The sequence below is a fragment of the Heteronotia binoei genome, chromosome 12 (assembly GCF_032191835.1).
Source record: "Heteronotia binoei isolate CCM8104 ecotype False Entrance Well chromosome 12, APGP_CSIRO_Hbin_v1, whole genome shotgun sequence".
In the NCBI taxonomy this organism is placed as follows: domain Eukaryota; kingdom Metazoa; phylum Chordata; class Lepidosauria; order Squamata; family Gekkonidae; genus Heteronotia; species Heteronotia binoei.
The window spans coordinates 42,898,519-42,923,029 of NC_083234.1; the positions used below are offsets into that span (position 1 = coordinate 42,898,519).

At 42.7% G+C, this 24,511-nt stretch overlaps 1 protein-coding gene across 3 annotated transcripts in view; it reads right to left on the reverse strand.

The window, feature by feature from the left end:
- The window catches only part of BMP1 (bone morphogenetic protein 1), a 197,947-nt gene extending 179,602 nt beyond the window's left edge, over positions 1-18,345 (reverse strand). Inside the window, exons 1-2 of one of the 3 annotated variants that reach the window (XM_060251045.1) lie at positions 18,150-18,345; positions 17,715-17,887 (exon numbers count right to left, since the gene is read on the reverse strand). In XM_060251045.1, coding sequence (XP_060107028.1) covers positions 17,715-17,856 — 142 coding nt within the window. In that variant the 5' untranslated portion in view covers positions 17,857-17,887; positions 18,150-18,345. Of the gene's footprint in view, positions 1-17,714; positions 18,000-18,149 lie in introns of those variants that run through there. The other 2 variants (XM_060251044.1, XM_060251046.1) reach the window with 2 other exon arrangements.
- Positions 18,346-24,511: the final 6,166 nt, after the last annotated feature.

Genomic DNA, 24,511 nt, shown 5'->3' on the forward strand with positions numbered 1-24,511 from the left:
GACATTGCTCCAAAGTGGTCATTGGTCCCTCTTGGCCTTGGTTATGCTACCCATAGGGCTCTGGATAGAGAGGCCAGCTGGTCATGTCCCAAGCATTGCTAGAACCTTTGAAAAGCCTGAGGAGGACACACCAAATCCTACTTCCAGCTAAAAAGGTAGTAGAACTAGGGAAGAGGAGCTGAAGTAGGGTGGAGGTCAAGGTAGTGTTCAACCCCATCTACCTCTGTCTATGGCCAAAGGAATGCACTTCATCCAGGTCAGACCCCGGTGCACAATTGCTGTGGTTTGGAACCTGACACTCTAAATGCTAAGTGTGGTAATCGGGATTACATAGGCTGGTTAGAGTACACACTTGTCCTACAGTTACCAGCAACCTGGACTGGAGAACCTTGTGTCTTTGGACCGCAAGAATCAGAAGCGCTGAGAAGATGCAGCCCCTGTAATCAGCATGATCTGCACACATGCTGGTCTGTACTCTGGAACATGGAAGCCTATGGGCTCCATGGCAGGCAAAAGAGTAGTTTTAGCCAACCTTAAAGTCTAGGAAAATATTTACAACACAATCCTAAGCATGGTTACACACTTCTAAGCCCACTGACTCTGTTTAGATTGCATGGTTATTGTAATTTGAGCTTTTGTAGGCTGGAGTCCATTTTACATTGATGAAATGAAACCTCACTCAGCATATTATATCTATCTGTATACACAGAGATATGACAGGGGGACAACTTGCTGCAACTTGCAAGAAGCAGGATCTGTGAAATTTTTATGCAAAACAGAAATATGCATGAAAAGTTCAGTGACCATTCACAATGGTTGTAATTGGTCATAACCAGTGTTCCCTCTAAGCTGAGTGTGAGCTAGCTCACAGTTTTTTAGCTTCCAGCTCACACATTTTTGTCTCAGTTCAGGAAGGATGGCCCCAGAGCAAACTAATTTATGCAGAAGCCAAATTGCTTGCTCACAACTTTAACGCCAGTAGCTCACAAAGTAGAATTTTTGCTCACAAGACTACACTGCTTAGAGTGAGAATTGGTCATAACAGTCTCCATAGCTCTGAAAGCCAGTTACCTGTATTCTATAAGAAAAGTATGGTGTCTCTAAGCCCAAATTAATGCTATTAAACCTATCAACAAATTCTAAATCAGCAATTTCATGCAGAAATCTCTCTTTGAAGCGCCTTGATTGAAGAATGGCAATTTCCAGGTCCGCAATACAATGTCCTGGGAGATTGAATTTTTTTCCTACAGGTTTCTGCATACTGCCAGTTTGAATAAGTTCATCCATTTATTCTTTTTGCAGAGACTGGCCTGTTTGTCGTAGGTGGGTAGCTAAAAGGCACTGTTAACAAATTACTACATACCTCACCCCTCAAGGTTTAGAAGTTAGTCAACACAGCACTATCATGTCTATGCTACTGATCAGGCCTTGAAGGTCGCTGGATCAGCTGCGGTCCTCAAAGGAAAGTTGCAACCTTAGCCTTCAGTGGCCACTTCTGAGATGGAAAATGGTGGGCAGGAAATAATCACTTCTTAAAATAGTTATTCATCAAAGCTAGCTTTTGAACAGGGAATGGAAGTAAAGATGAGAGCTTAAATTACATCAGTGATCAGAAGATTTTTCCAGGACACTAACATGTTCCTAGATACCTTTAGCTTCAGGTGAACCCCCTCCAATGTTCTTTTGGAAACAAGGTACAAAGAGCACATACCAGTAGGGTTGCCAATTCCCAACTGGGGGCAGGGGATTCCCCAGTTTGGAGGCCCTTCCCCCGCTTCAGGGTCATCAGAACGTGGGGAGGGGGAGGGAAATGTCTGCTGGTTTGAAAGTCAAACTATGCAGATTATTAATGGTCTTTCCCAAAGCACTGTCCATCCCCAGCTGCTTCATTGTTCTGGTCATGTTCCAGCAGTATACAATTAGGACTACTATGGGAATAGGTCTCCACAGGGTATAATGGAGAATTGATCTGTGGGTATCTGGGGCTCGGGGGGGGGGTGCTGTTTTATGAGGCAGAGGCACCAAATTTTCAACATAGCATCCAGTGCCTCACCTTAAAACAACCCCCAAGTTTCAGAATGACTGGACCATGAGGTCCAATTCTATGAGCCCCAAAAGAAGGTGCCCCTATCTTTCATTATTTCCAAATAAAGGGAAGGCATTTAAAAGGCATGAGGTCCCTTTAAATGTGATTGCCAGAACTCCCTTTGGAGTTATTTGTGCTTATCACATGGCTCCACCCCCAAAGTCTCCAGATATTTCTTGAGTAAGACCTAGCAAACCTACATACTGGTAGATTTATGGACAGCACATTTTCTTCATGGCTTGCCTGGGAATGAGCAGGATTTCACTTTTGTTGCCTAACAAAATGCATTAATCTCCCAAGAACAATGTAAGTACAAATATTCTGAGGGCTTATGTTTAGTTAGCATTTAGTAAGGCTTTGTACATTCAAACATCAATACATACACTAAGCCCACTTCTCAGCAAGGCTGTTTCAAATAGAAAGACAGAAGGAGAAAAAGAAAAAAGAGAGAGATTGCAATTTCTTAGTGTCAGATCTGACAATATTCTAGGATCAACACAGAAACAAAACCCTGAGCCATCTGCTTGTATGAGCAATACAAATTGGGAGGCACAAAATTATTCTTGTTTCATGAAAAATCTCCCTACATCTTGTAATTTCTCTTTTTAGCGAAGAGGCTTTGTGAAATTGTGTGTTAATGGTTCACACACTATACACAGGGCAACAAGTCTGATTTCCTGGAACTATAACCACTCCTCATTCTTCTCAGGCACAAGTTACAAGGAAGTGCCTGATTTTACCCAGTCCACATTTTCCTGGGCCATGGGAAGTACTAAAGGGTAGACGTTTCTACAGTGGTGCAATATGTAGTTTAGCAAACCCCAATTCAACAATTTTAGGTTGTAATCCTCCAGAGTCTACCAGCAAGATAAGAGGTCCAGTTTCCCATTCTAATAGTGACAAAGACAAATCTACCCTCCTTAAAGCCCAATTTACTGAGATATTGTGCTAGGCAAGCCTTATAAAAATGAACAGGAGTTGAGAAATAGTTCTGTCATGACCTTATGCAGCTTCTATTCATTTCAACGAGACTGGAGCAAGATAATTTTCCAATGAATTGTATCCAACTAATAATAAGTTGGAAAGGGGTTTACTCCTAGATCTGCCAACTCAGAAAATGTCTTACTCATGGTGAGTAGTGCTTGGTGGAATCTTAGTAACTGAAAAAGATTAGAAGATACAATCATGCAATTTAACAAGCAACAGGAAAGAATAGCTTTACTTCCTCTCTCCCTTCTCCTTTATTTTGGAGTCCACAGGCACTATACTCACTATCTGATGGAGGAAACAATGCTGAGGATTTATGTCTGATTCCATCAACTTCAGCAGGTGTGGAAAAGAGGGGGGAGAAGGAAATCAGTCCTACAGAACATTTATCTACACATTTCACTGTTCAAACTGGTTCAATGGCTGATGGGGACTGTGTTAGGTAAGTAATACTTGTTGAGATGTCAGTTTCCATTAGCTTTATATAGGCCAGAAAGGCAGGTCTCTGCTCCCCCTGCTATAAGCATAGTTCAGAAGCCAATACTGTCACATGTACTTGAAATATACCTTTATAACAGGATAGGGAACACTAGTCTCCTTCCTGAAGCCCTCTTCACACACTGGAGAGGAAGCCATCCCAATGACTTACCTTGGTGCTCCTAAAGGGGGCTGGAAGACATTGGCTAAAAAACCATTGGTGGGAAACTCATACTGAATCTGACAAGAGTTAATTACAGAGCCCAGTGGAAGACCTATGAAGCAACACTGATAGCAAAGAAATGTTATTTCTCTGTGACCCTTGAATCAGCTAGTTTATAACCATTCCAATTGTTTAGCAATTCCAATTGCTTAACTGTTGAATGCTTTCACTCCTAAATCTAAGCTTTTATTGTCTCAGTAACAAACAATTAGCAATGATACTTTTGCAGTTTTTGCTGAATAAATAACATAAATATGCTATGATCGGGATACTGCCTGTAATACAAACCAGGCAGAATGCTTATAGACCATTTTAACAAAATTACCAAAATGGATATTGACAGGATCCTGGGATCTACCATCTTAGGCAGATAAGGCAGTTGGTTCCATACCTGGAGCACAACGACTTGGCAAAAGTGATCCATGCAATGGTCACCTCAAGAACAGACTACTGTAACGCACTTTACATGGGGCTGCCCTTGACTCAACTTCAGAGGCTGCAACTGGTGCAAAACGCAGCAGCCAGGTTGTTAATGGAGCTACCTGTACGGGAGCACATTCATCCTGTGCTGAAAGCGTTACCCTGGTTGCCTGTGGCGTTCCGGATTCGCTTCAAGGTACTGGTTATAACCTTTAAAGCCCTATATGGCCTGGGACCTGTCCAGCTCCATAGCCAGGATTTGAAGAATTGGGGGGCCCTGATTTTTTTCAGGGGGCACATAGTGGCCCCAACCTCCATGGCCTTCTCTCCTACCCCCGCTAAGGAGGAAAGCTGCCAGTTCGCTGCCATACAGCCTCCCCCCTCCCCACCACTGCCCCAAGGTGATCCCTTTCCAACCCTCTTCCAGCAGCTCTGGTGGGGAGCCACTCAGAGGTTTAGATACGTGCTGCACGGTCTCCTATCCTTACCTGTAGCATGATCCAGCTAGGCAAGCCCGGCAGGACAATGGGGGGGGGGGGTGGAAGGCGCCACCAAGTTGCAACTGACTTCTGGGGATACAAGACCTCCAATTCGGATTTCTTCCTGTCGGAGGGCAAGTCAAGGCTGCCCAAGTGCAGCTCCCACCCTCGCTCGGGTGGCCAGCGAGACCAGGCCAGAAAACCCCTGCAGGTGAACATCCACTGATCCCCAGCCCCGGACTGCAGTCAGGACCTCCACTTGTGTGCACCAGTGTACCCTGCCCTGTCTGCAATGGAGCCATCTGTTCCCTACCCCCGCCACCCCACTTGGGGGCCAGAATGGCCTCTTCTTGCAAGCACCCTCTAGCCCAACATCAGCCCAACATGGAGCTGATGTTTCTGCCTGCTGGGGAGTCAGAGATTTCTTCCAGCCCCTAAGCAAGCAGAAGCAACAGGGAGCTTAAGTTTCAGTCCTGGGCTCCGAAAGTGCCCCGTTGTTTTTGCTTGCTGAGAGGTCAGAGAATTCTTCCGGCCCCTAAGCAAGCAGAAGCAACGGTGTATGATGACGGTAGAATGGAGGAGGATGTAGCCGAGGCACTGGAGGCTGGTTAGGGGCCCCAGGTCAGGGGGCCCTGCCTAGCAGTCAGGGGGTTGTGCCCCCACAGGCCCCCTCATAGCTATGGGCCTGGACCTGTCTACCTTTGGGACCATCTTTCCCCATATGTACCAGAGAGTGCACTACGTTCAGGGTCTCAAAATCTCCTTAAGATCCCTGGATCAAAAGAAGCTTGATTGACCAGCACTAGAGCTAAAGCATTCTCAGTAATAGTCCCCATTTAGTGGAATGCCCTCCCTGAAAACATCAGGACCATGCCACAGTTCTGCAGGGCCTGTAAGACGGAACTATTCAAGCTCGCCTTTAATAGTTAGGGGGAGGTGGCTATTACCTTCAGCACCGACAATCCCACTGAACTAATATAATGGAAATCAGAAGCTTGCCATCTTGAATTTTTAATATGTATGGAAATGTTTTTAATTTTAATATGTTTGTAAATTGCTAATGTTTTTAAACTGTTGTTAGCTGCCCTGAGCCTGTTGGAGGAGGGCGGGATATAAATCTGATAAATAAAATAAAAATCTATAAAGGTCAACACTTGTGCACTGTGTCCTTACCCATCCTGGCTGCTAAAATCATGTAAGAACCATATGAATGAGCCTTTGATATCCATCATACATCAGTCATTAACTCATGGCACCTTCCTACTGCCACTCAAATAAGTGATTATCCAGCCACTACTAAAAAAAAAATCACCTCTAAGAACATATGAGAAGCCATGTTGGATCAGGCCAATGGCCCATCCAGTCCAACACTGTCATACAGTGGCCAAAACCCAGGTGTCATCAGGTCCACCAGTAGGGCCAGAACTCCAAAGACCCTTCCACCGTTGCCCCCAAGCACCAAGAATACAAAGCATCACTGCTCCAGACACAATGTTTTATCTATATCTTGTGGCAAATAGCCACTGATGGACCTTAGCTCTATATGTTTATCAAATCCCCTCTTGAAGCTATCTATGCTCATAGCTGCAATCACTTACTGTGACAGTGAATTCAGTGCGTCTGAATGCAGACAAATACCATGATGTTTGTTGCTCCTACTGGATCTATCTGCAGCCTTTGGTACAGTAGCTCATGCCATCCTGTTGAGGCATTTGGAGGCAGAACTGGCTGTCAGGTGATGTGCCCTGGACTGGTTTAAATTGTTCCTCACAGACTGAGCTCAAAAGGTTGTTACTGGAGACTAGTTATCTTCAGTGAGAGCTGTCTTGTGGTGATACAGAGGGCACAATTTTATCCCCCATGTCATTCAACCTCTATGTAAAATTTTAAGAGAAATAATTCATAGCTCTGGAATTGGGTCAATATGCAGATGAGAGCCAGTTTGGTGTAGTGGTTAGGAATGCAGACTCTAACCTGGGAGAACCGAGTTTGATTCCTCCACATGCACCTGCTGAGTGACCTTGGGAAAGTCACAAGTTCTATCAGAGCTGATCTCTCAAGAGCAGTTCTTGATAGAACTCTTTCAACCCCACCTACCTTACAGAATGTCTGTTGTGGGGAGGGGGAGGGAAAGGAGATTGTAAGCCTCTCTGAGTGAAGGGCAGGGTATAAATCCAATCTCTTCTCTTCTTCTTCAGATGACCCCCCAGCTCTACAATTCTCTACCCAAATTCCCTTCTGATGTGGTAGTGGTCTTGAGTCAATAACTAACTGCTGCTTTAAATTTTGTTTTCAGATTACTGCAATCCAAACCAAATTTATTGAGTGTCCCATCCTGTGGATGGTATTTGACCTACACTGTGAATCTGCCTTGATTCTCAGTGAGAAAGGTGTGTTATAAATAACATAAGATACACACAGGTAACATTTTCTAACCATGGGCACCTCAAATCATGAATATGCCAAAGAGGAGTTTGAAAGCACAGGTATCATAGAGACACATTCAGACAGATTTGGCTGCTATTCTCTCAAACTGGGATTCTGCTGCTGTGTAATGCATGCAACAGCCTTAGAACTGGGCATTCCATATGGTTAGTTTTTTTAGTTCTTCAGCAGATTCCAGCAATTCAATTTACAACAGGACAAATGGGTTCATGTGGGGGCCCTGCTGGCTCATCATGGCATGTGGGTTGCTACAGCAACAGTCTTGGATCACACCCAGAGAGGTTTATTTTGAAAGCAACACAGTTTCGCTGACCCAAGACAACCTTCCTCGCTCTCTCCTCTTGCTTCCATATGGGGAAAGGGCATGGCTGTAATGTGGGATTTCTAATGGAAAGCTGTCTGAACCTCAAGCCGAGCTACATTTCAGGAGAAAACGCCTACTGACACTGTAGCAATAGACTTTTAGGTCTGAGGTTAAGGGAAGTAGGTTGGAAGGGCACAGCTTAGAAGCTGCAATGGAAAAGAATCAGGGAGGCCTTTGACCAAGAACATGAGTGATATGTCTGATGAGTAGGCAACCCATGCAATGCCAGTGAGCAGGAAAGACCTTATTTGCACCCTCTTGCAGTACGTCATCTTTACAAGCTCTTAAATAATCATGGTCTAAAAGTCACAGAGGATTGCATGTGTGGCTCTGGTGAGTACAGAGAAAATCTGTACAAGAATATGTTCTTAAAATTAAAGAAATTGTATCTGCTTTCCAGAAGTTCTCCAAAATCTCAACCACAGACTCTGTTTGGAGCTTAAAAACTAAGAAGTATATTATGACATGAGCTTTCTTCAGATCTTCTCTTTTATAAAGTTCATGATACAGTCAATGTGTTGGTTTTTCAGATGCCACAACACACTTCATTGCGTTAACTTTACATACTCAGTAGTGTTTGCAATAACTAGTGTGTTTAAAGACTACACCAGAGGTTGAGGGAAGAACAAATAGAGTAAAAGACATCTAGTCTGGGGAAACCAGCAGTCCTTCTAAGAAGAAGCTAGTGAAGCCTAAGATGATACTGGAAGAACCCCTGCATGAATGCAAAAATATATCTATCTTATCCAGTATATTTAATTCAACACTAACTTATTCAATAAGAATTCTGCCACTCCCCAGCTTTCTTATATTTTTGGCTTACTGTGCCAGTGTGATAAAATTCTCCTTAGTACCTGACAAAATGATACAGAAGATAAGCTAACTATGTACTTCATTGTAACCTAATAGTTGGTAAATGGTCAACCTGTCATAAGCCTTGCTTTTGTTGCTGTTTATTTTGTCACAACTAATTGCAGTTAAAGACTTTACTCTTCAATCTTGGCATGCAGTACAAGGGAAGAAAGGAGGGTGCATTTGAGGCTAGGAATTAACCAGGTTTGTGTCTGTCATTAAAGGACTCCACTTTGTGATGTATGAACTGAGTCTGAGTGTAGCAGTGTGGTTCAGACACCTGCTAAGTGATTGGGGTTCTTGATGAATAAAAGCAGATTTTTACTACACCTACTTGGGACTACAAAGTAGTCATCTCACTGCATAAAGACTGAATAAAGCAAGACTAGCTTTGCCATATGACAAAACTCTTTGAGCACATTGTAAAAAATGTGCTGCAGCTTAAAGGTTTTCCTGGGACCACAACAGTAAATTGGTTTGCTGATTACCAGATATTTGAAATGGATCACTGTCCCATTTTCATGTTTCTTACCAATTACAAAGATTTAAAAATAACGTTTTCACTAAACCCTTGAGGTTAACATCAGCTTGCTGTCCCTACTCTCTCAAACAGGAAAAAAAGAAAACCTGAAGACATTTAATTCTCCCCATAACATTCCCACCCCCAGTAGACATGGTCAACATTCACTGAAAGTTTCAGATACAATTGCTTTGCAGCAGGAATCTTATCTGACAAAAAAAAGGCAAACAAACAGGGACACTGTCTGGCAATACTTCCACTATCTGAATGGTTGTCTAAAAACAGCGCCCCCCCCCCCCCCCTCCAATGTCTTTAACTGCCAGCAATTCACAAGACTGGGTATAAGATTCCTAATAGAAGCAAGCAGTAGCAACTCATACCCCTGCAACAGTGCTAGTACCCAGATCTGGCAGAACAATTATCTCTGGATGAATTCAGATGGACAAGTAAGATAGGAATGAACCACTCATGACTGTTGTTCTTTTTACATTATGAGATTTTGTTTTTGTGAATGCTTTAAAACATCGCAGAGAACATGCAAAGATAGAGCTCATCACCTCCACAAATTCCGGGAGACAGCATTACTTCTTCGCTTTTGCCATACTATGACTGGGGTGGGTTGCGCATGTGTGCATGTGACTAGAGAACAGATGGTCCTGCCTCTCCACAGGAGGCTGGACCAGATGGCCCATTCTACTGTATGATCCTGTAAAATGAATTGTCTCCTTTTATAAGTACTTCTGAGATATCTATATAAAATTTTGCCAAGAGGATTTGTGGAGGTACTGTCTGCATAGAACAGTATGGAGGATAACACTATTTATCTATTTTTATTTCAGTTTCTAGCCTGCCCTTCCCTGCACAGCAGGGCTCAGGGCTGGTTACATCACAATAAATAGTTAAAATTTTAACTTTACAATATTAAAATAACAATTGTGCATATAATAAAAACTAATGCATTACAGGTGCTAATGATCAGGAAAGAACAGGTGGGAAGGGTAAGGGAAACCACAAGGACAGAGGTCAGTGCTCTTCAGACCATTGCTAGCCCCAATGATATGCCTGGTGGAACATCACTGTCTTACAAGCCCTGCAGAATTGTTTCAGACCTTGCAGAGCCCAGGTCTCACTAGACAGAGAACTCCACCAGGTGGGACCAGGACCAAAAAATAGCTGGATGGTTTTCAGGCTGAGGATCACCAGTCCATTGTCATTGGCTGAGTCCAATGTTCTTTGAGGGACATACCAGGACAGACAGTCCTGCAGATATGTTGCTTCTAGGCCAGGGGTGTCAAACATGCAGTCCGGGGGGTCAAATCAGGCCCCCAATCAACTAGCTGTCATCTGATTCCTTCTTCCGCTCTCTTGCTTCCTTCTGCATCACAGCTTGCTTTCCCAGGCTTGCTCAATCGCTCAGGAGCTACAGAGCAAAATCTCTATTTTCTCCATTGGCTGAAGCTCCTCCCTTAGGAAGGGAGGAGGGAGAGTTTGCTTTGTCAGGCTCTCTATTGTACAGCAGAGCTACTGAGCCCAGCCTCTCTTCCTTCTATTGGCTGAGGCTCCTCCTTCTCCTGGTCCCCTGGGGAAAGAAGGAAAGAGAGAGCTTCCTTTGGCCAGTTTGCTGGATCGCATGGGAGAAATACTAAGAGAGCACCTTTAAAAGCAATGAGTACTAATGTTTTAAGTATGTTTTAAGTTTTTTAATTCTTTAATTGTGTTTGTCTGTGTCCTTTATAAAGTTTATACCTCTTCTACCTGATTTTAAATAGGTACACACATGGCCCAGCCTGACAAGGTCTCATTTATGTCAGATCAGTCCCTCATAACAAATGAGTTTGGCGCCCCTGTTAATCTAGACCATTTAGAGCAGGGGTGTAAAACGTGCAGCTCAGGGGCCAAATCAGGCCCCAAGAGGGCTCCTATCAGGTCCACGAGCAAGTCTGCTTCTTTCTCCTTCTCCATCACAGCTTGCTTCACCAGGCTTGCTCAATCACACAGCAGCTACAGAGCAAAGCCTTTATTTCCTCCATTGGCTGAGGCTCCGCCCTTGGGGAGGAAGCGGGGAGGAAATGCTTGCCTGGCTCTCTCAATCACACAGCAGACCTACTGAGCCAAGCTTCTCTTCCTTCTATTGGCTGATGCTCCTCTCCCTCATCCCCTCGGAAGGAAACAGCCACAGCTTCCTTTGCCAGTTCCCTTGATCACATGGGAGAGACAGAAAGCATCTTTAAGGCCAACAAAGTTTTATTCAGGGTATGAGCTTTTTGCTTTGCTTTGGGAGGGAGAGGGAGAGAGTATGTGCGTGTTTTTCTGGCCTATTATACCAGGGCTCTCCTGGATGCAACTGGGTTTGCCTCCCCCTTTTCACTGTATTCATGCCTTCATAATCCAGTCTTTCTCAGTAGGAAAGCAATGTGAACTATTTAGATGAGAAATAACAACAAGCCAGTGAAGTGGATTCAGCTGAGAGTGTGCATCCAAACCAAGTTCACCCAACACATTTCCTCTGCAGACTGGGGTATTAACAGAGGCTTCCCATATAAGTAGGCTGATACTGACCACTATACATGGCTGTCTCTCTGTTCTTGCACTGCCTCATAGGAGTTGTAGTAATTTCTCTGGGGAAGACCATAGTTTTGTAGACAAACACGTAGCCTTCAGTCTGTGTTATAGTGCCTTCACATGCCCTTGAGTAGCACATGACGCAACCTGTGTACAAAAGCTCGCAATGCCCAGCAATTTCATGTTTTCCTCTGTGTCTTAGGCTTAAAGCATTGACCATGAGATTCCTGTAATGAATGTCAATAAATCAAAAGTAGGTTTGCAACTTACACCTTGAACAGCATAGTCAAGACTGCTACAGCATGACATTTTCTCCAGATTTTGATGCAATAATTCAGAGCAAAGGGTGTCAGTTATCAGAGACTGTTAAATAAACAAAATATTGCAAGAGAACTAATCTTTTAAGGGTGTTTTAAGGGTTTTTTAAAATCTTTAATTGTGTTTGTGTCCTTTATAAAGTTTATATCTCCACTACCTGGCATTACATTTTATGACAAACATGGTCTGGCCTGACAAGGTCTCATTTATGTCAGATCTAGCCTTCATAACAAATGAGTTTGACATCTCTGATTTAGAGCTTTGAATGTCAACATTAGAAACTTAAACCTGATCCGGTACTCAATTTGCAGCCAGTGCAGCTGGTAGAGCATCGGATCAATATGCGTTCTCAATGGTGTACCCATGAGAACCCACACCAATACATTCTGGACCAACTGCATTTTGCAGATCAGCCTTAAGAGTGGCCCTGCATAGAGCAAGTTACAGTAATCCAGCTTGGAGGCGATTGTTACATGCATCACTGTGGCTAGATCTTGGTGAGACAGGTAGGGAGACAGTAATCTAGCCTGGCATAGATGAAAGAATGCCAGCCTAGTTACATTTGTACCCTGTGCCTCCATTGAAAGCAAGGCATTTCAGACCACACCCAAGCTCCTGACGACCATATGCCATGTGCACACACACAGATCCAGCTTCAGTGATTTTGCTATGTACCTCATATGTCCGGTTGGGAAAAGTTATCATTACCAGGTACCACCCTCTTTCTCCCCCATGTGATGTCTGCCAAGCCATTGCTTTGAAGCATTTATGGCTATAAACTCATTCTGTTGATCACTGGTGGAGACGTATCAGATTGCTAATACGGAGCTGGAAGTGAAAAAGCAAATGTGCTCTGCAGATAGTAAAGCTCAGGACTTCATGACGCTAGCAAGTAAGCCTGATACAGAAATGTTTACAGGGGTAAGGGAGATATCAGCAGATTCTTTCTGGCCTATCGGTGCAATGAGGCTGATGTGGCAGATTGACTGTTTCATCTTTCTGCTTTACTGCCAAATATGGTAGGCTAGCAGTAAATTACTTGCCTGCATTGACCCCAGGAGAACCCCATTCTCTCTTCTATCCCTAAAAATCTTGTAACGCTCTTGAGAGGAAAACAAGAATCGTGAGACATTCCCCTTCCACAATGCAGCTCTGTTTATGTGATGAAAATACAGCTCAGTTTTGATGGTGGATGCCTATCCTATTCAGAAGAAGTGGGTTTTGAATATCCTGCTTTTCTCTACCTTAAGGAGTCTCAAGATGGTTTACAATCTCTTTCCCTTCCTCTCCCCACAACAGGCAGGTAGATGGGGCTGAGAAAGTTCTGAGAGAACGGTGACTGGTGCAAGGTCACCCAGCAGGCTTCATGCGGAAAAGTGGAGGATCAACCCTGGTTCTCCAGATTACAGTCCACTGCTCTTAACTACTACACCACGCTGACTCTCCTCAAAAGGAAGAGCAGACTACCAGTGAGGTGTAAAAGTGGGACTAGAAGTGGAAAGATCCATGTTCAAGTCCCCACTGTGTCATGAAGTTCACTGCTCACCTTGGCCAGACACTCTCTGCCCAGCCTAGCCTATTTTACAGGGCTACCATGAAGCTACAATGGAGAAGGGCAATCTATATAAGCATTCCTGGGACCATGGAAAAACGGCAGGATAAAAAATCAAGTGATATGATTTATAGTACTCACATCATGTTCAGACCTCTCAAATAGCTGGTGTGTATTTTATATTATCCATTTATATCTGGATAGCCCAGGCTAGCTCAATCTCACCAGAGCTTGGAAGCTAAACAGGGTCAGTCCTGGCTAGTATTTGGATGATAGACCACCAAGGAATATCAGGGCCATAATGTGGAGTCAGGCAATGGCAAACCACCTCTGAACATCTCTTGCCTTGAAGACTTTACAGCAGGGGTGGCCAACGGTAGCTCTCCAGATGTTTTTTGCCTACAACTCCCATCAGCCCCAGCCATTTGCCAGGCTGGCTGGTGCTGATGGGAGTTGTAGGCAAAAAAAACATCTGGAGAGCTACCGTTGGCCACCCCTGCTCTACAGGGTCATCATAAGTCAGGTGTAACAAACCAGCACCTTCCACCACTACCACAGATAAAAGTTTACCTCTCAACTTTTATTCATTTGGCTGAAATAACACATTCCTTTTATAAAAATCTGGCTGTACTTTTTCACTCTATTCCATATCTTAAAAAAATAAATCTACAGCATTTCAGTCCAAAATAACTCACATCTGGCAGTTCCCTACCAACACCTGGCATCTGTACCTCCAGATCATCCTTGACTTTGCTAGGATCAAACTGACATAAATATATTTATACAGAAATGCAAAGTGGTGCATTACATGGCACTGAAACCAAGTACAAAAAAGCTGTGAATTAATTATGTATAGTTGAAAAGGACTGCTTTGATAAAACAAGAGATTTATTTTAGAATATTCGGGCTAAATGTCTCAACTTGCTTACCCATTTTATTTTGCTATAGATGGAACCAGCATTTGTCTTGTTCTATTATGTGCGTCACAATTTTCACCAGCTTTGTCTTTCTCTCACATTGTGTGCCTAATAATCCAATGTTAAAAACAGTTACACCCTTCTGAATCCACTGACTTCAGTGGACTTAGAAGGGTGCAACTCTGCTTAATACTGCTTTGCATGTAGGTGGTCTACCTGTGAGCAGTTGCCTGAAGGCTTCAGGATATCAAATGAATGATTTCAGCCACCTGAAATACTTTTTATCGATGTCTTATTATAGATTAGTTAAACTTATTTCCATAAGGCTAATTGATAGTTCACTGCAGGCTGTCGACAGATAATTTTGTTATGAAGTCATCATAAATAAAACTGCTAGTCTTGATTTAAAATAAGCTAGAGGGCAATCATACCTTGACAATCCACTTGCCCTTCCATTTTTTTTCTCATGCTTTTTGATTACAGAGGAATGCAGCTCTTACACTCATGCTGAAGATTAGCAACCTGGTCTGCCAGGGTGGCAAGCTGGAGGGCCACCCAGAAAAATGTCACAACATAATTGACAGGCATCGAACTCTTAAAATAATAAGATGGGCTTCAAAAGAATGGCATTTGAAGGTCTAACAAATGTGAAGCTATTTGGCTTTCAGCTACTAAATCACAGCATCAACCCACATCATACTTCCAAATTTATGCCAGTAACTGTAAGAGCTAGAAACTCAATAGTAGTTTTTAAAAATGATTTTTAGGATTTGGCCACTAGTCAGAGAAAAGTACTTCAGAGACCAATGTGGCCTGAAGAAACAGAATGGCATCTATCCCAATTCAGTGCTGAAACTCCAAAAGTATTTCTCTCTCTCAGAACTGAACATATTTTATTGCTATTCTCAATTCCAATCAAGCACTTTTAAAAAGTGAAGATAACAAGATTTTAAGAAGACTTTTTCCAAGACTGAACTGTCATGGATGGTTTACAGTATATGGTGCTCTATACTTCAATGGATATTATTCTGTTTTTATTTATTTCAGTTTTAAGAGCACTGTTCCCTGTCCCGATACATAATGGGATCTAATTGAAATAAAATAGACCTACTGCATCCAGTAAAAGGAATAAATACCATAAAATATGCAAATACTAAGGACTTTGAAGGTTGTCATTAATACTACAACCTTATAGTATAAATATTAACTCCATATTAAGCTCATAATGGGATTAGCCCAAGTGGAACCTGTACTCCTACTGCTTCAACTTTGGAAAGGCAAGGAGCTTTCTATGAATTGGCAGAAAGGATGTCATGCAAATTATATCTGGAAGTAAAGCAAGACTGTGCAGCCCACGCAACCACCAGCAACTTTATTTGATTCATGCAGCAACAGGATATTTTTGTAAAGCATAAAGCTGCCTTATACTGAATCAGACCCTTGGTCCATCAAAGTACTGTCTACTCAGACTGGCAGAGGATCTCCAAGGTCTCAGATGGAGGTCTTTCACATCACCTAATGTCTGGTCCTTTTAGCTGGAGATGCCGGGAATTGAACCTGGAACTTTGGGCATACCAAGCAGAGCACTACAGCCCTTCTTTAAGGGAAACAAGCCTATCCACATAATACAACTGGGAAAACAAAAAGCTGTGATGGGACAGTACATATCCACAAGCATGCTGTCAAAAATTGCTACATTTTGACTCTTACTATCATTTAACCACCCCTAAGAACATTAGTGAAGGAGAACTCTGCATCAGCCCATCTATTTCACTTCAGAGAAATCTTGGGACAATAGCTCTGGTTCTCTTGTAACTTCACATCAGATGTGCTTACAAATATATCTAAAAATTAAAATAAATAAATAAATAATGCTTCAGATCTTCTGCCATTACTGTCCAATAACACAGTCTGCCTACTTTTACACTTTTCTCCCTGTAGCTATTTATCTGAAGGGGACGAGGAGAAAAAACAGAAACCTTAAGAGTCAAGTTGCAGAGTGTAGCTGTGTTGGTCTGCATCTGAAGAGCTAGATTCAAGTCCAGTAGCACATCAGAGATCAACAAGATTTTCAGGTACAAGCTTGTCAAAGCCCCCTTCATCAGACAGAGGCATCTATTTTTGCTTTCACAGCAGCCTGAGCTGGCACTATCAAAAGTCATTTAGAGTGCCACTACTATTTAGAGTATTAGTATCAGGATTAAAGCACTGTTCAGTGGAGCACAGGTTCAATGGAACTGCACCCTTAGGCTAGTGAAGAAAAAACATGCCTTTTATTTATAGCCCTTTAGACATGTCTGTTAAGTTACCAGATCAGAGCCACTATTTTAGCAGGTTCAGCCCCTTGCACTACATGTGCACGAGATACTGCTAATTGAGTAAGTTAATGGCTGATCATGCAGGCAACAACAATTAGAGTGGACTATGTAATTTTTACAACCCCAGTTTATACAGGCATATGGTGGGCGGAGGGGTGGAGGGAGAACGGACAGGACATGTCACACTGTAGCACTGGACAAAGAGCAGAGGAAACCACCATTTGAACGTGAGAAACTGTGATCTACAAATGTTTTTTTCATAGACACGCACATTCATGCAGGTTTGTGCACACAACCACAAATACATCCCCCCATGTAGGTGCATGCACACAATCATGCACATGCTCCAGTTAATGATTTAAATGTTGAAGAAGTATCAGGGTGAGCAACGGAGGATGAGCATTCTGTGAGCCTGAAAAACATGCTTCTTTTGACAGCTGCAGCCACTAGTGAAGGGGGAAAATTGCTTGGAGACAGGAAATGTTTGAGAGGATAAAAAAGGTGAGCTAGGTCCAGTTCACACACACTTCCCTTCACCTTCTAAGCATAAACAGATGCATCAAGGGGGCATACTGACAACTTTCTCATCTTTATCTCTTGCAGAGTCTGTTTACTTTCCTTCAATGAACATGAATTCCCTCAGCAGACATACAGAAAACATACAAGGCCTCTGGCCATCACCATCACACAAAGACCTCTGCACGCTAACAAGAATTGTTAGAGGATGGGGAAAAAGAAGAAAAATAATTTACAGAAGGAAAAGCACTATTTAATTTCCTGCAGTAGAGGCAGGAGAAAGAGACCTTCTACAAAGCATTGCTTCAAAAGCTCTGAAGTTTGCATACCAAAGACTGTCTTTCTTTCTCAGCCTGAACTTTATAGTCTAAGTATAGTCTAGAGAGGCAAAAAAGGAGGGGGGAAGTGGAGAGAAGAAAAAAAACTTTCCTCATTTCTTTTGTCTGCAAGCTGCACTGCCAACTAGGCAACGTGCATGACCCAGGTTCAACCAGCCCCTCTGCCCTTTTCAGAGCCTCGATGCAGACTCCACACACACAAAAGACCACCGCTTCCCCTTTGCCCACCCCCAATAACAAAAAAAGAAATACATTTGCAAGAGAAGATCATCACAGCAGGAAGAACGGCTGCATTGCTGGCAGTGGGGTGTCTCTCCCTTTTCCCCTTCCCAAGCCTTACCAGCTTTGCAAGGGTCCTTATAGTCAATTGGATCAGTGTCTTCTTCCTCTTCTTCTATGACATAGCTGTAATCTGTAAAATCCATTGCTTGTCCCAGGACCAGGAAGGAAAGGAACAGCAGCCCCCCCCTGGATGCAGGCATGCTGGCAGGTCCCGGGAAATGCTCCACGGAACTGTAAGGGGGGGGAAAAACAGGAATGGGAAAGGGGAGGGGGGGGAAGAGAAATGGAAAGAGATGGGAGATTTCCCCCCCTCTCCTCTCTCTCTCTTTTTTCTTTTAGGGAAATGAGATCTGGCGGAGGCGGGTTCAAGCGCAAGAGCTCAGCCCCCTCCAAGCTGGAGGGTTTGATCACAGTACAACCCTGGGAAGTGGGCCAGCCAGAGAGGGGGGAGACAAGGCGGCTTTGGAGCCTCAGGAAGATGCTGTCTACTCACCCTCGAAGACATCCTCTTTGCCTGCGCCGTCCGGCTTAGGTGGTTGTATACGCGATCGTCCGCGGAGGTTGAGGTGGGGAGGACGGTGGGGGGAGGCAACACATGATCAGACCCCCAGCAAAGTTTTCTGCCTGTCCGAAGACAAGAGACTTGGGAACGTAAACAACGCTGGCGATCATAACCTAAACTCCCCCCCCCCTCCCTACACACACAAGGGTTTATCTAGAGGAACGTTTGGAAACTCCGAGGTGGGGTGGGGGGAGAAAAGAGAAAGAGAGGGCATTCTAGGACAGAGTTGAACATTTTAGCTCAGCCTGGCTTCCTTACAGGAAAAACGGAGGGGGGGGGGGGGAAAGGCACAGTATTTCTTTAAGAATCCTCCAGCAATCGACAAAGAAGCCAAAGATTGCACCACGAAGCGGCGGGGAATGGAAAGGACGCAGGCAGTTCCTGGGTGGGCACTAGTTGGTAGTCCCCCCCCCCCGCTATAAACTAGAATAAAGGGCTTTTCAGCGAGAGAACGTGGCAGAGAAGTACCTTCCTTTTCTTGGAGGGGGGGGCAGGGGTTGCGCAGCTGCAGTTACGTGGCTTACAAAGATCAGGAGAAACTCGCGCGCTTTCTCCCCCTTCCGTTTGCACCCTTGAAGCATCGGGAACTGCAGAGCCTTTTAATTTTGTTGTAGTCCACGAAGCTGAAGAGGCATCATTTCTCTCTCTCCTCACCCCTCTCCCCCCAACCCCCAAGGCCTTTGCTTTGCTGCTACGTGTAGGGTGCCAACAAAAGGCGCGGAGATTCTACGAATGGCGGGGGGGGGGAGGGAACGCTAAAGGGTCGTTGTAAAAACACGTAAACACATGAAGCACCACCCCCTGCTCCTTTCGCATGGAGGACTGCCGACGAGCCCCTTCAGCTTCGCTTTCCAAGGAACGGCTTTTCGAGGAATCCCGGTGCCTCATCCAACCCGCCTCACCTTCGCGCCTTTTGTACTCACGTGTTATCTGGGGGGGAGGAAACTTTGCGTCTTCCAAGGAGAAACGGAAATGGTGTCATGTGCTTCCCCTATACAACCTCATAAATTGGCTTGTTTTTTTAAAAAAATTAAGCATTGAAAGCTTGCAGGGAATTATTGCAAAGCACAAATTTAAAAAAAGGATGCCTTTTGGTATTTGTATATATGTGTGTTATTAAATTACTGAGTATTTTAAGTTGAAATAACAACAAAAACCCTACACAAGTGTGTCTTGATGCACAATAAAGTATTGAGAAACAACACCTTAATGGGTCTGGGGAAACTGAATAAATACTGGAGATATTCTAAAAGGATTTGTGGAAACCAACCTCTTTGTAATACTTCTGTAAGGGGGTGAAATAGTCAGAAGGAAAATACAGAATTTGTTCAGATAGTAATTTAAAATTATACCAAATAGCCAGTTCTATGCTGGACGAATTTACAATTAAGAAAACAAACAAAAAAAAGGTTCTTTCCATTCATTATAGCTTAATATACACCAAAACTTCCCCACACTTCCATAGAAGAGTTGTGTTAAACATACTCACTGGCACATGTACCCTTTACATTGTCTCAACAAAAACGACAACTGGGTGATAATTTTACATGAAATTATTATAAATTGACTGTTTTCTAAATGCAAAATCTTCTTAGGAGAGCATTTAGAGCGATTGTATTTTTTCCATTTGTTACAATATAGGAGTAGGAGCTTACTTCCATATGGCCCATATATAACTGTCAGGGTTTCAAAAGTTGACTATGGCCAATTCCACACTTATACCTTTAATTCTGGTTCAGCCCTGTCCCTAAACTGATTTTCTACACTAGAATCATAGACTCATAGAGCTGGTTTTTATTATTGTAGTGTAAAATGTCAGTTTGTGGACAGTGCTAAATCAGGATTAAAGGTCTAGTGGGGATATCTATCCAATTCAGGAGGGCTTTTAATAAATGTGAGGAAAAGAAGTTTGGTTTCTATTGCTTCTCTCTCCTCAGTTTCCTTTGTGGAATTTCTTCTGAAAAACCCAGCAAACACTAATTTATAGGGGGAGGTATATTTTTCATGTGCACATTGTTGGCAGTGAAAGAGTAGGGACTTGTGAACTACACAAATAACTTGGCTGAGTGTGACACCTACAGGTCAAACAGTGGCACTTTAGTCACTGCAACAAGAAGCCACTAGTTGTCAGGAAATCACCTAGTTGTGCTTTCAATTATGAATTTTAAAATAGACATTTGCTGGTGTCTTCAGATGAGAGGACAAAAAGAAAAATTGAAGTGTCAACGGAAGCTGCCTTATATGATACAACATCTAATTGACCAGAGCTTGCAATGAACTCATATGCCAGTGTAGCTGCCACATACACCCAGACAACATAATCACTGGACCTAACAACATCAACTGTACCAGCTCAGTCCCATTCACTTGCTCATCTTCTAACACTGCATATGCCATTAAATGCCAACAATGCCCTTCAGTTCAGCCGGCCTGAAAAAGGCATTTCTTTCTTTAAATCACTTCTCCAAGCCAAGCCAAATGACAGCTTGGAGAATGAATTTAAAGTTAAAATGGTTTTCTTTCCACCTCTTCCTCTCTCCCCCCATCTATTTTCCTTCCTTCCTTCTCTCAAACATCTGACATTCATGTCTTGCGGCTCTCAAATATCTGACATTTATTCTGTGTGGCTCTTACGTTAAGCAAGTTTGGCTACCCCTGTGCTTGAGTGATCTTTATTACTAAGCAAGAGTCAGGGTTTCTGGAGTATGGTGAAACAGTTGATTGAATAAAGGCTTAATATAGTAATCCCTCATCTCAAAAAAATCTTCATTCCAACAGAGCGTGAAAAGATGTATCAATCCTGTTAAGGCCACAAGGGCAGATCCTATCAGTGTAGAGCCTATTCAAAAATTTTCCCTTGCAAAACCATTCTAGCTATAATGCTCAGTCTTGCAAACAAAAAAGCTCTGCAATAACATGGGATGGTAAGACAGTACATAAAGTGGAGGCCTAGGCTTTTTTCTTTCTTTTTTTAAGGAGTGCACAGGAATGCAGATCCTGCTGGCTTGGTGTCAGGGGGTGTGGCCTAATATGCAAATTAATTCCTGCTTGGTTTTTTTCCCTACAAAAAAGCCCTGCGTGAAACAATGGTGACATTGGGGGTGTGGCCTAATATGCGAATGAGTCAAACCCCTACATTAAAGGAAAAATGGACACAAATCTGATATCAAGAATCACAAAACTGAGAAACCTGTAGGAGAACATTTCAACCTCCCAGGTCACTCATTGCGGGACTTTAAAGTAGCTGTTTTATTGCAAAGAAACAGAGTAGAGCAAGAGATTGCTGGATTAGAAGTTATTACAGCACTCAGGACAATGGAACCTTCAGGGCTTAACAGAGATACTATGTTCTTATCTTACTACACATACTGTCACTCATTTCTCATATGAGAGCCAGTTTGGTGTAATGGTTAAGTATGTGGACTCTTATCTGGGAGAACTGGGTTTGATTCCCCACTCCTCCACATGCAACTGCTGGAGTGACCTTAGGTCAGTCATAACTGTGAGAAGCTGGTTTTGAAAAGGGCAGTTTCTGTTAAATTTCTCTTAGGCCCACCTACCTCACAGGGTGTCTGTTGTGGGGAGAGGAAGGGAAAGGAGATTGTAAGCCACTCTGAGACTCCTTCAGGTAGTGAAAAGTGGGGTATAAATCTATTTTCTTCTTTTTCATCTTTTTGTTAACTCTTCTATTATCTATATACAAATTTGCTGCTATTCACAAGTATTACCAATTGCTTTAATCAAATTCTAGCTATACTTATCACTCAGTTATGCATCTCAACTATTATTAGCCCTTCCTGGCAACTAAACCCTCCATCTATATGGCAGTCTTCCCATATGTACTCAACACAAAGAAAGGTTAGGAGCATTTATAACATACCTCACAGCACTGTTATTTTATATTAATTCCCAAAGTCAATTACCAATTAAAGCATATTCACAAAAATAACCGAATAAACCAGTTTCTTGTCAGTTCTCCCCACAACTACTATTCTTTGACTGTTTTTCAAGACCACTGAATTACCAATCTCTGTTCCCCCCTCCTGCAAGTCACAGCTCTACTAATACCCACAGCAGCCCTTTTCAGTATTTCCTCAGGACTCCTGCCACATCAACTCCCCATTTATTCTCCTGAGGGAACATTCCCACCAGCAAACAGAAATTCCCAGTTCCTTTGCAGGTTCTAACAGCTGTAACATTTCTCATTCAGTTAATATTCTCCCTCAGGACAATTGCTCCAATGAATTGCCGATTATCCCCCTCAGGATCAGCTTTAAGTCCTAGCCTATAGTACACCTCATAAATTCCCCCAGTTTTTCTTACTTGACCATTTACTCCCTCCAATTATCCCCTCAGTCCCACTAGTAACATTTCCCTTTCAAAACAGTAAAGATTCCAGTAGCACCTTTAGGACTAACACATATTACTGTAGCATAAGATTCTAAGAAACACAGCTCTCTTCATCAGATGCATGGACTCTCTTTGTCAAGCGCACACCCTCTGATGACAAGAATTGTGTTTCTCGAAAGTTTAAGCTACAAAAATTTGTTAGTCTTAAAGGTACTTACTATTTTGTGGCAACAGACTAACATGGCTAATTTCTCTGGATTTATCTTCCTTTCAGGCTCTCTTCAAAACACATCTCAGGATTCTCCCACTCTCCTGTCTTTTATTATTTGCCACAGGACATCTTTACATAATATACAAGACCAATTCCTATTTTCATTTTGGGAACCACATCATCCAGATGAATCCTCATACCTTCAGTTGCTCAACGAACATCAAGACTCCACATGCTAATTCTCCATTATTTCACTCAGGATCACCTCGTATATCACCATCATTATTAGCAATACAAATGTCAACATTACCCCATCTCTGGATACTTTAATGTGGAGATAGAGATCATGAACAGACATCTTTACACAACCTGAGAAACAGCTCAGGTTTGCAGAAAAATCTGAAACATTAAAGAGAAATACACTGGTGTGTGTTAAATTACTAAAATAATAGAAGCAGGACCTGTGGCTGTGAGAAATGAATGCCCTCAGTTGGTCATTGTTATGCAGTCGCAATACTACCAGCCTTCAATGGTTTATGTCAGTTAAAGCTAGGGGGAGAGGACAAGGCCCTTTCCAGGGCTGCTTTGGCCTTTGAGAGAAGGTTCGTTGAGGCCAGCAGCTGTAAAAGCTGAACAGAATATGAGAGACCCAGGACTGAATCCCTACTCTGTCATTGAAGCTCACTGCCTGAATTTAAATTTTCAGTGTTGCCTGTCACATAGGGGTGGTATGAGAACAGAGTGGAGGAGAATGATATAAGAGAGGGGAGGGAAAAATGGAATGTTTCACACAAGTTCTTGTGCCCTGCCCTCCAAATCCCCATTTTTTTCAGGCTGTGCTTTCCCCCAATACTGTATTGTCCTTCTTTCCTCGATCCTGTTTGTTTCTTCAGACATTCCCACTTTGCCATTCCCCCAATATTCAACTGGAAAGCTCTCTTCTTCAGTAGGTCATCTCCATCATGACCTTTCCCTTTAGAGCCCATACTCTGGCTTGCATTTAGTTTTTGCACATTTGGCTGTGAACCATCTAGTTTCTGCATACAGATTTTGAAATTCCTTTAAAGAATTTACATTGTGACAATTATTATGTAGAACAGTTTGGCCACTGGGCTCAGTCTTCAGCTCGTATAGTTCTCTGCCCTCAAAGAGTTCATTTATACCTACATCTGTCACACTCCCAAAAATCCAAGCACAAAAGCTTAATTCTGGCATGCAATCAGTCCCATTATACAGGCATCCCTCCCCTTTGTTACCTGTAATATGCCAAAGTAGTGTACCCATCTCAAAACTGTATTTTCCTTTTAAAACAATGCAGAAAAAGAGAGAAAGAAACCCTCAACCATATAATTAACTGGAACATTCAGAACAATTTATTGAAGTCAACCTCAAGCAAAGATTTAATCAGTGGAATGTCATTTTAAAAACCTTTCCAAATTAATTCTCACGGAAGCAAAAACACATCTGAATTCCAAAGTATTTGTAAAATAAAAAAGGCAACATCTCAGTAAATATAATGTACAAAAATTATATGTTTCTACCATCACTCACATTCAGTAAGAAGCTAAAATATTACAGGCAATTCTAGATACACTATAACTAGTAAACAATGAGCTATCTATGTACAGGTTAACCAAGCTTTATAGATTTCACACTATGCAAGAGAACATAGGCTAAACAACAAAACCCCAAAAATGTTGTTAAGTCTCAAAGTCTACGCAGCAACATCAAG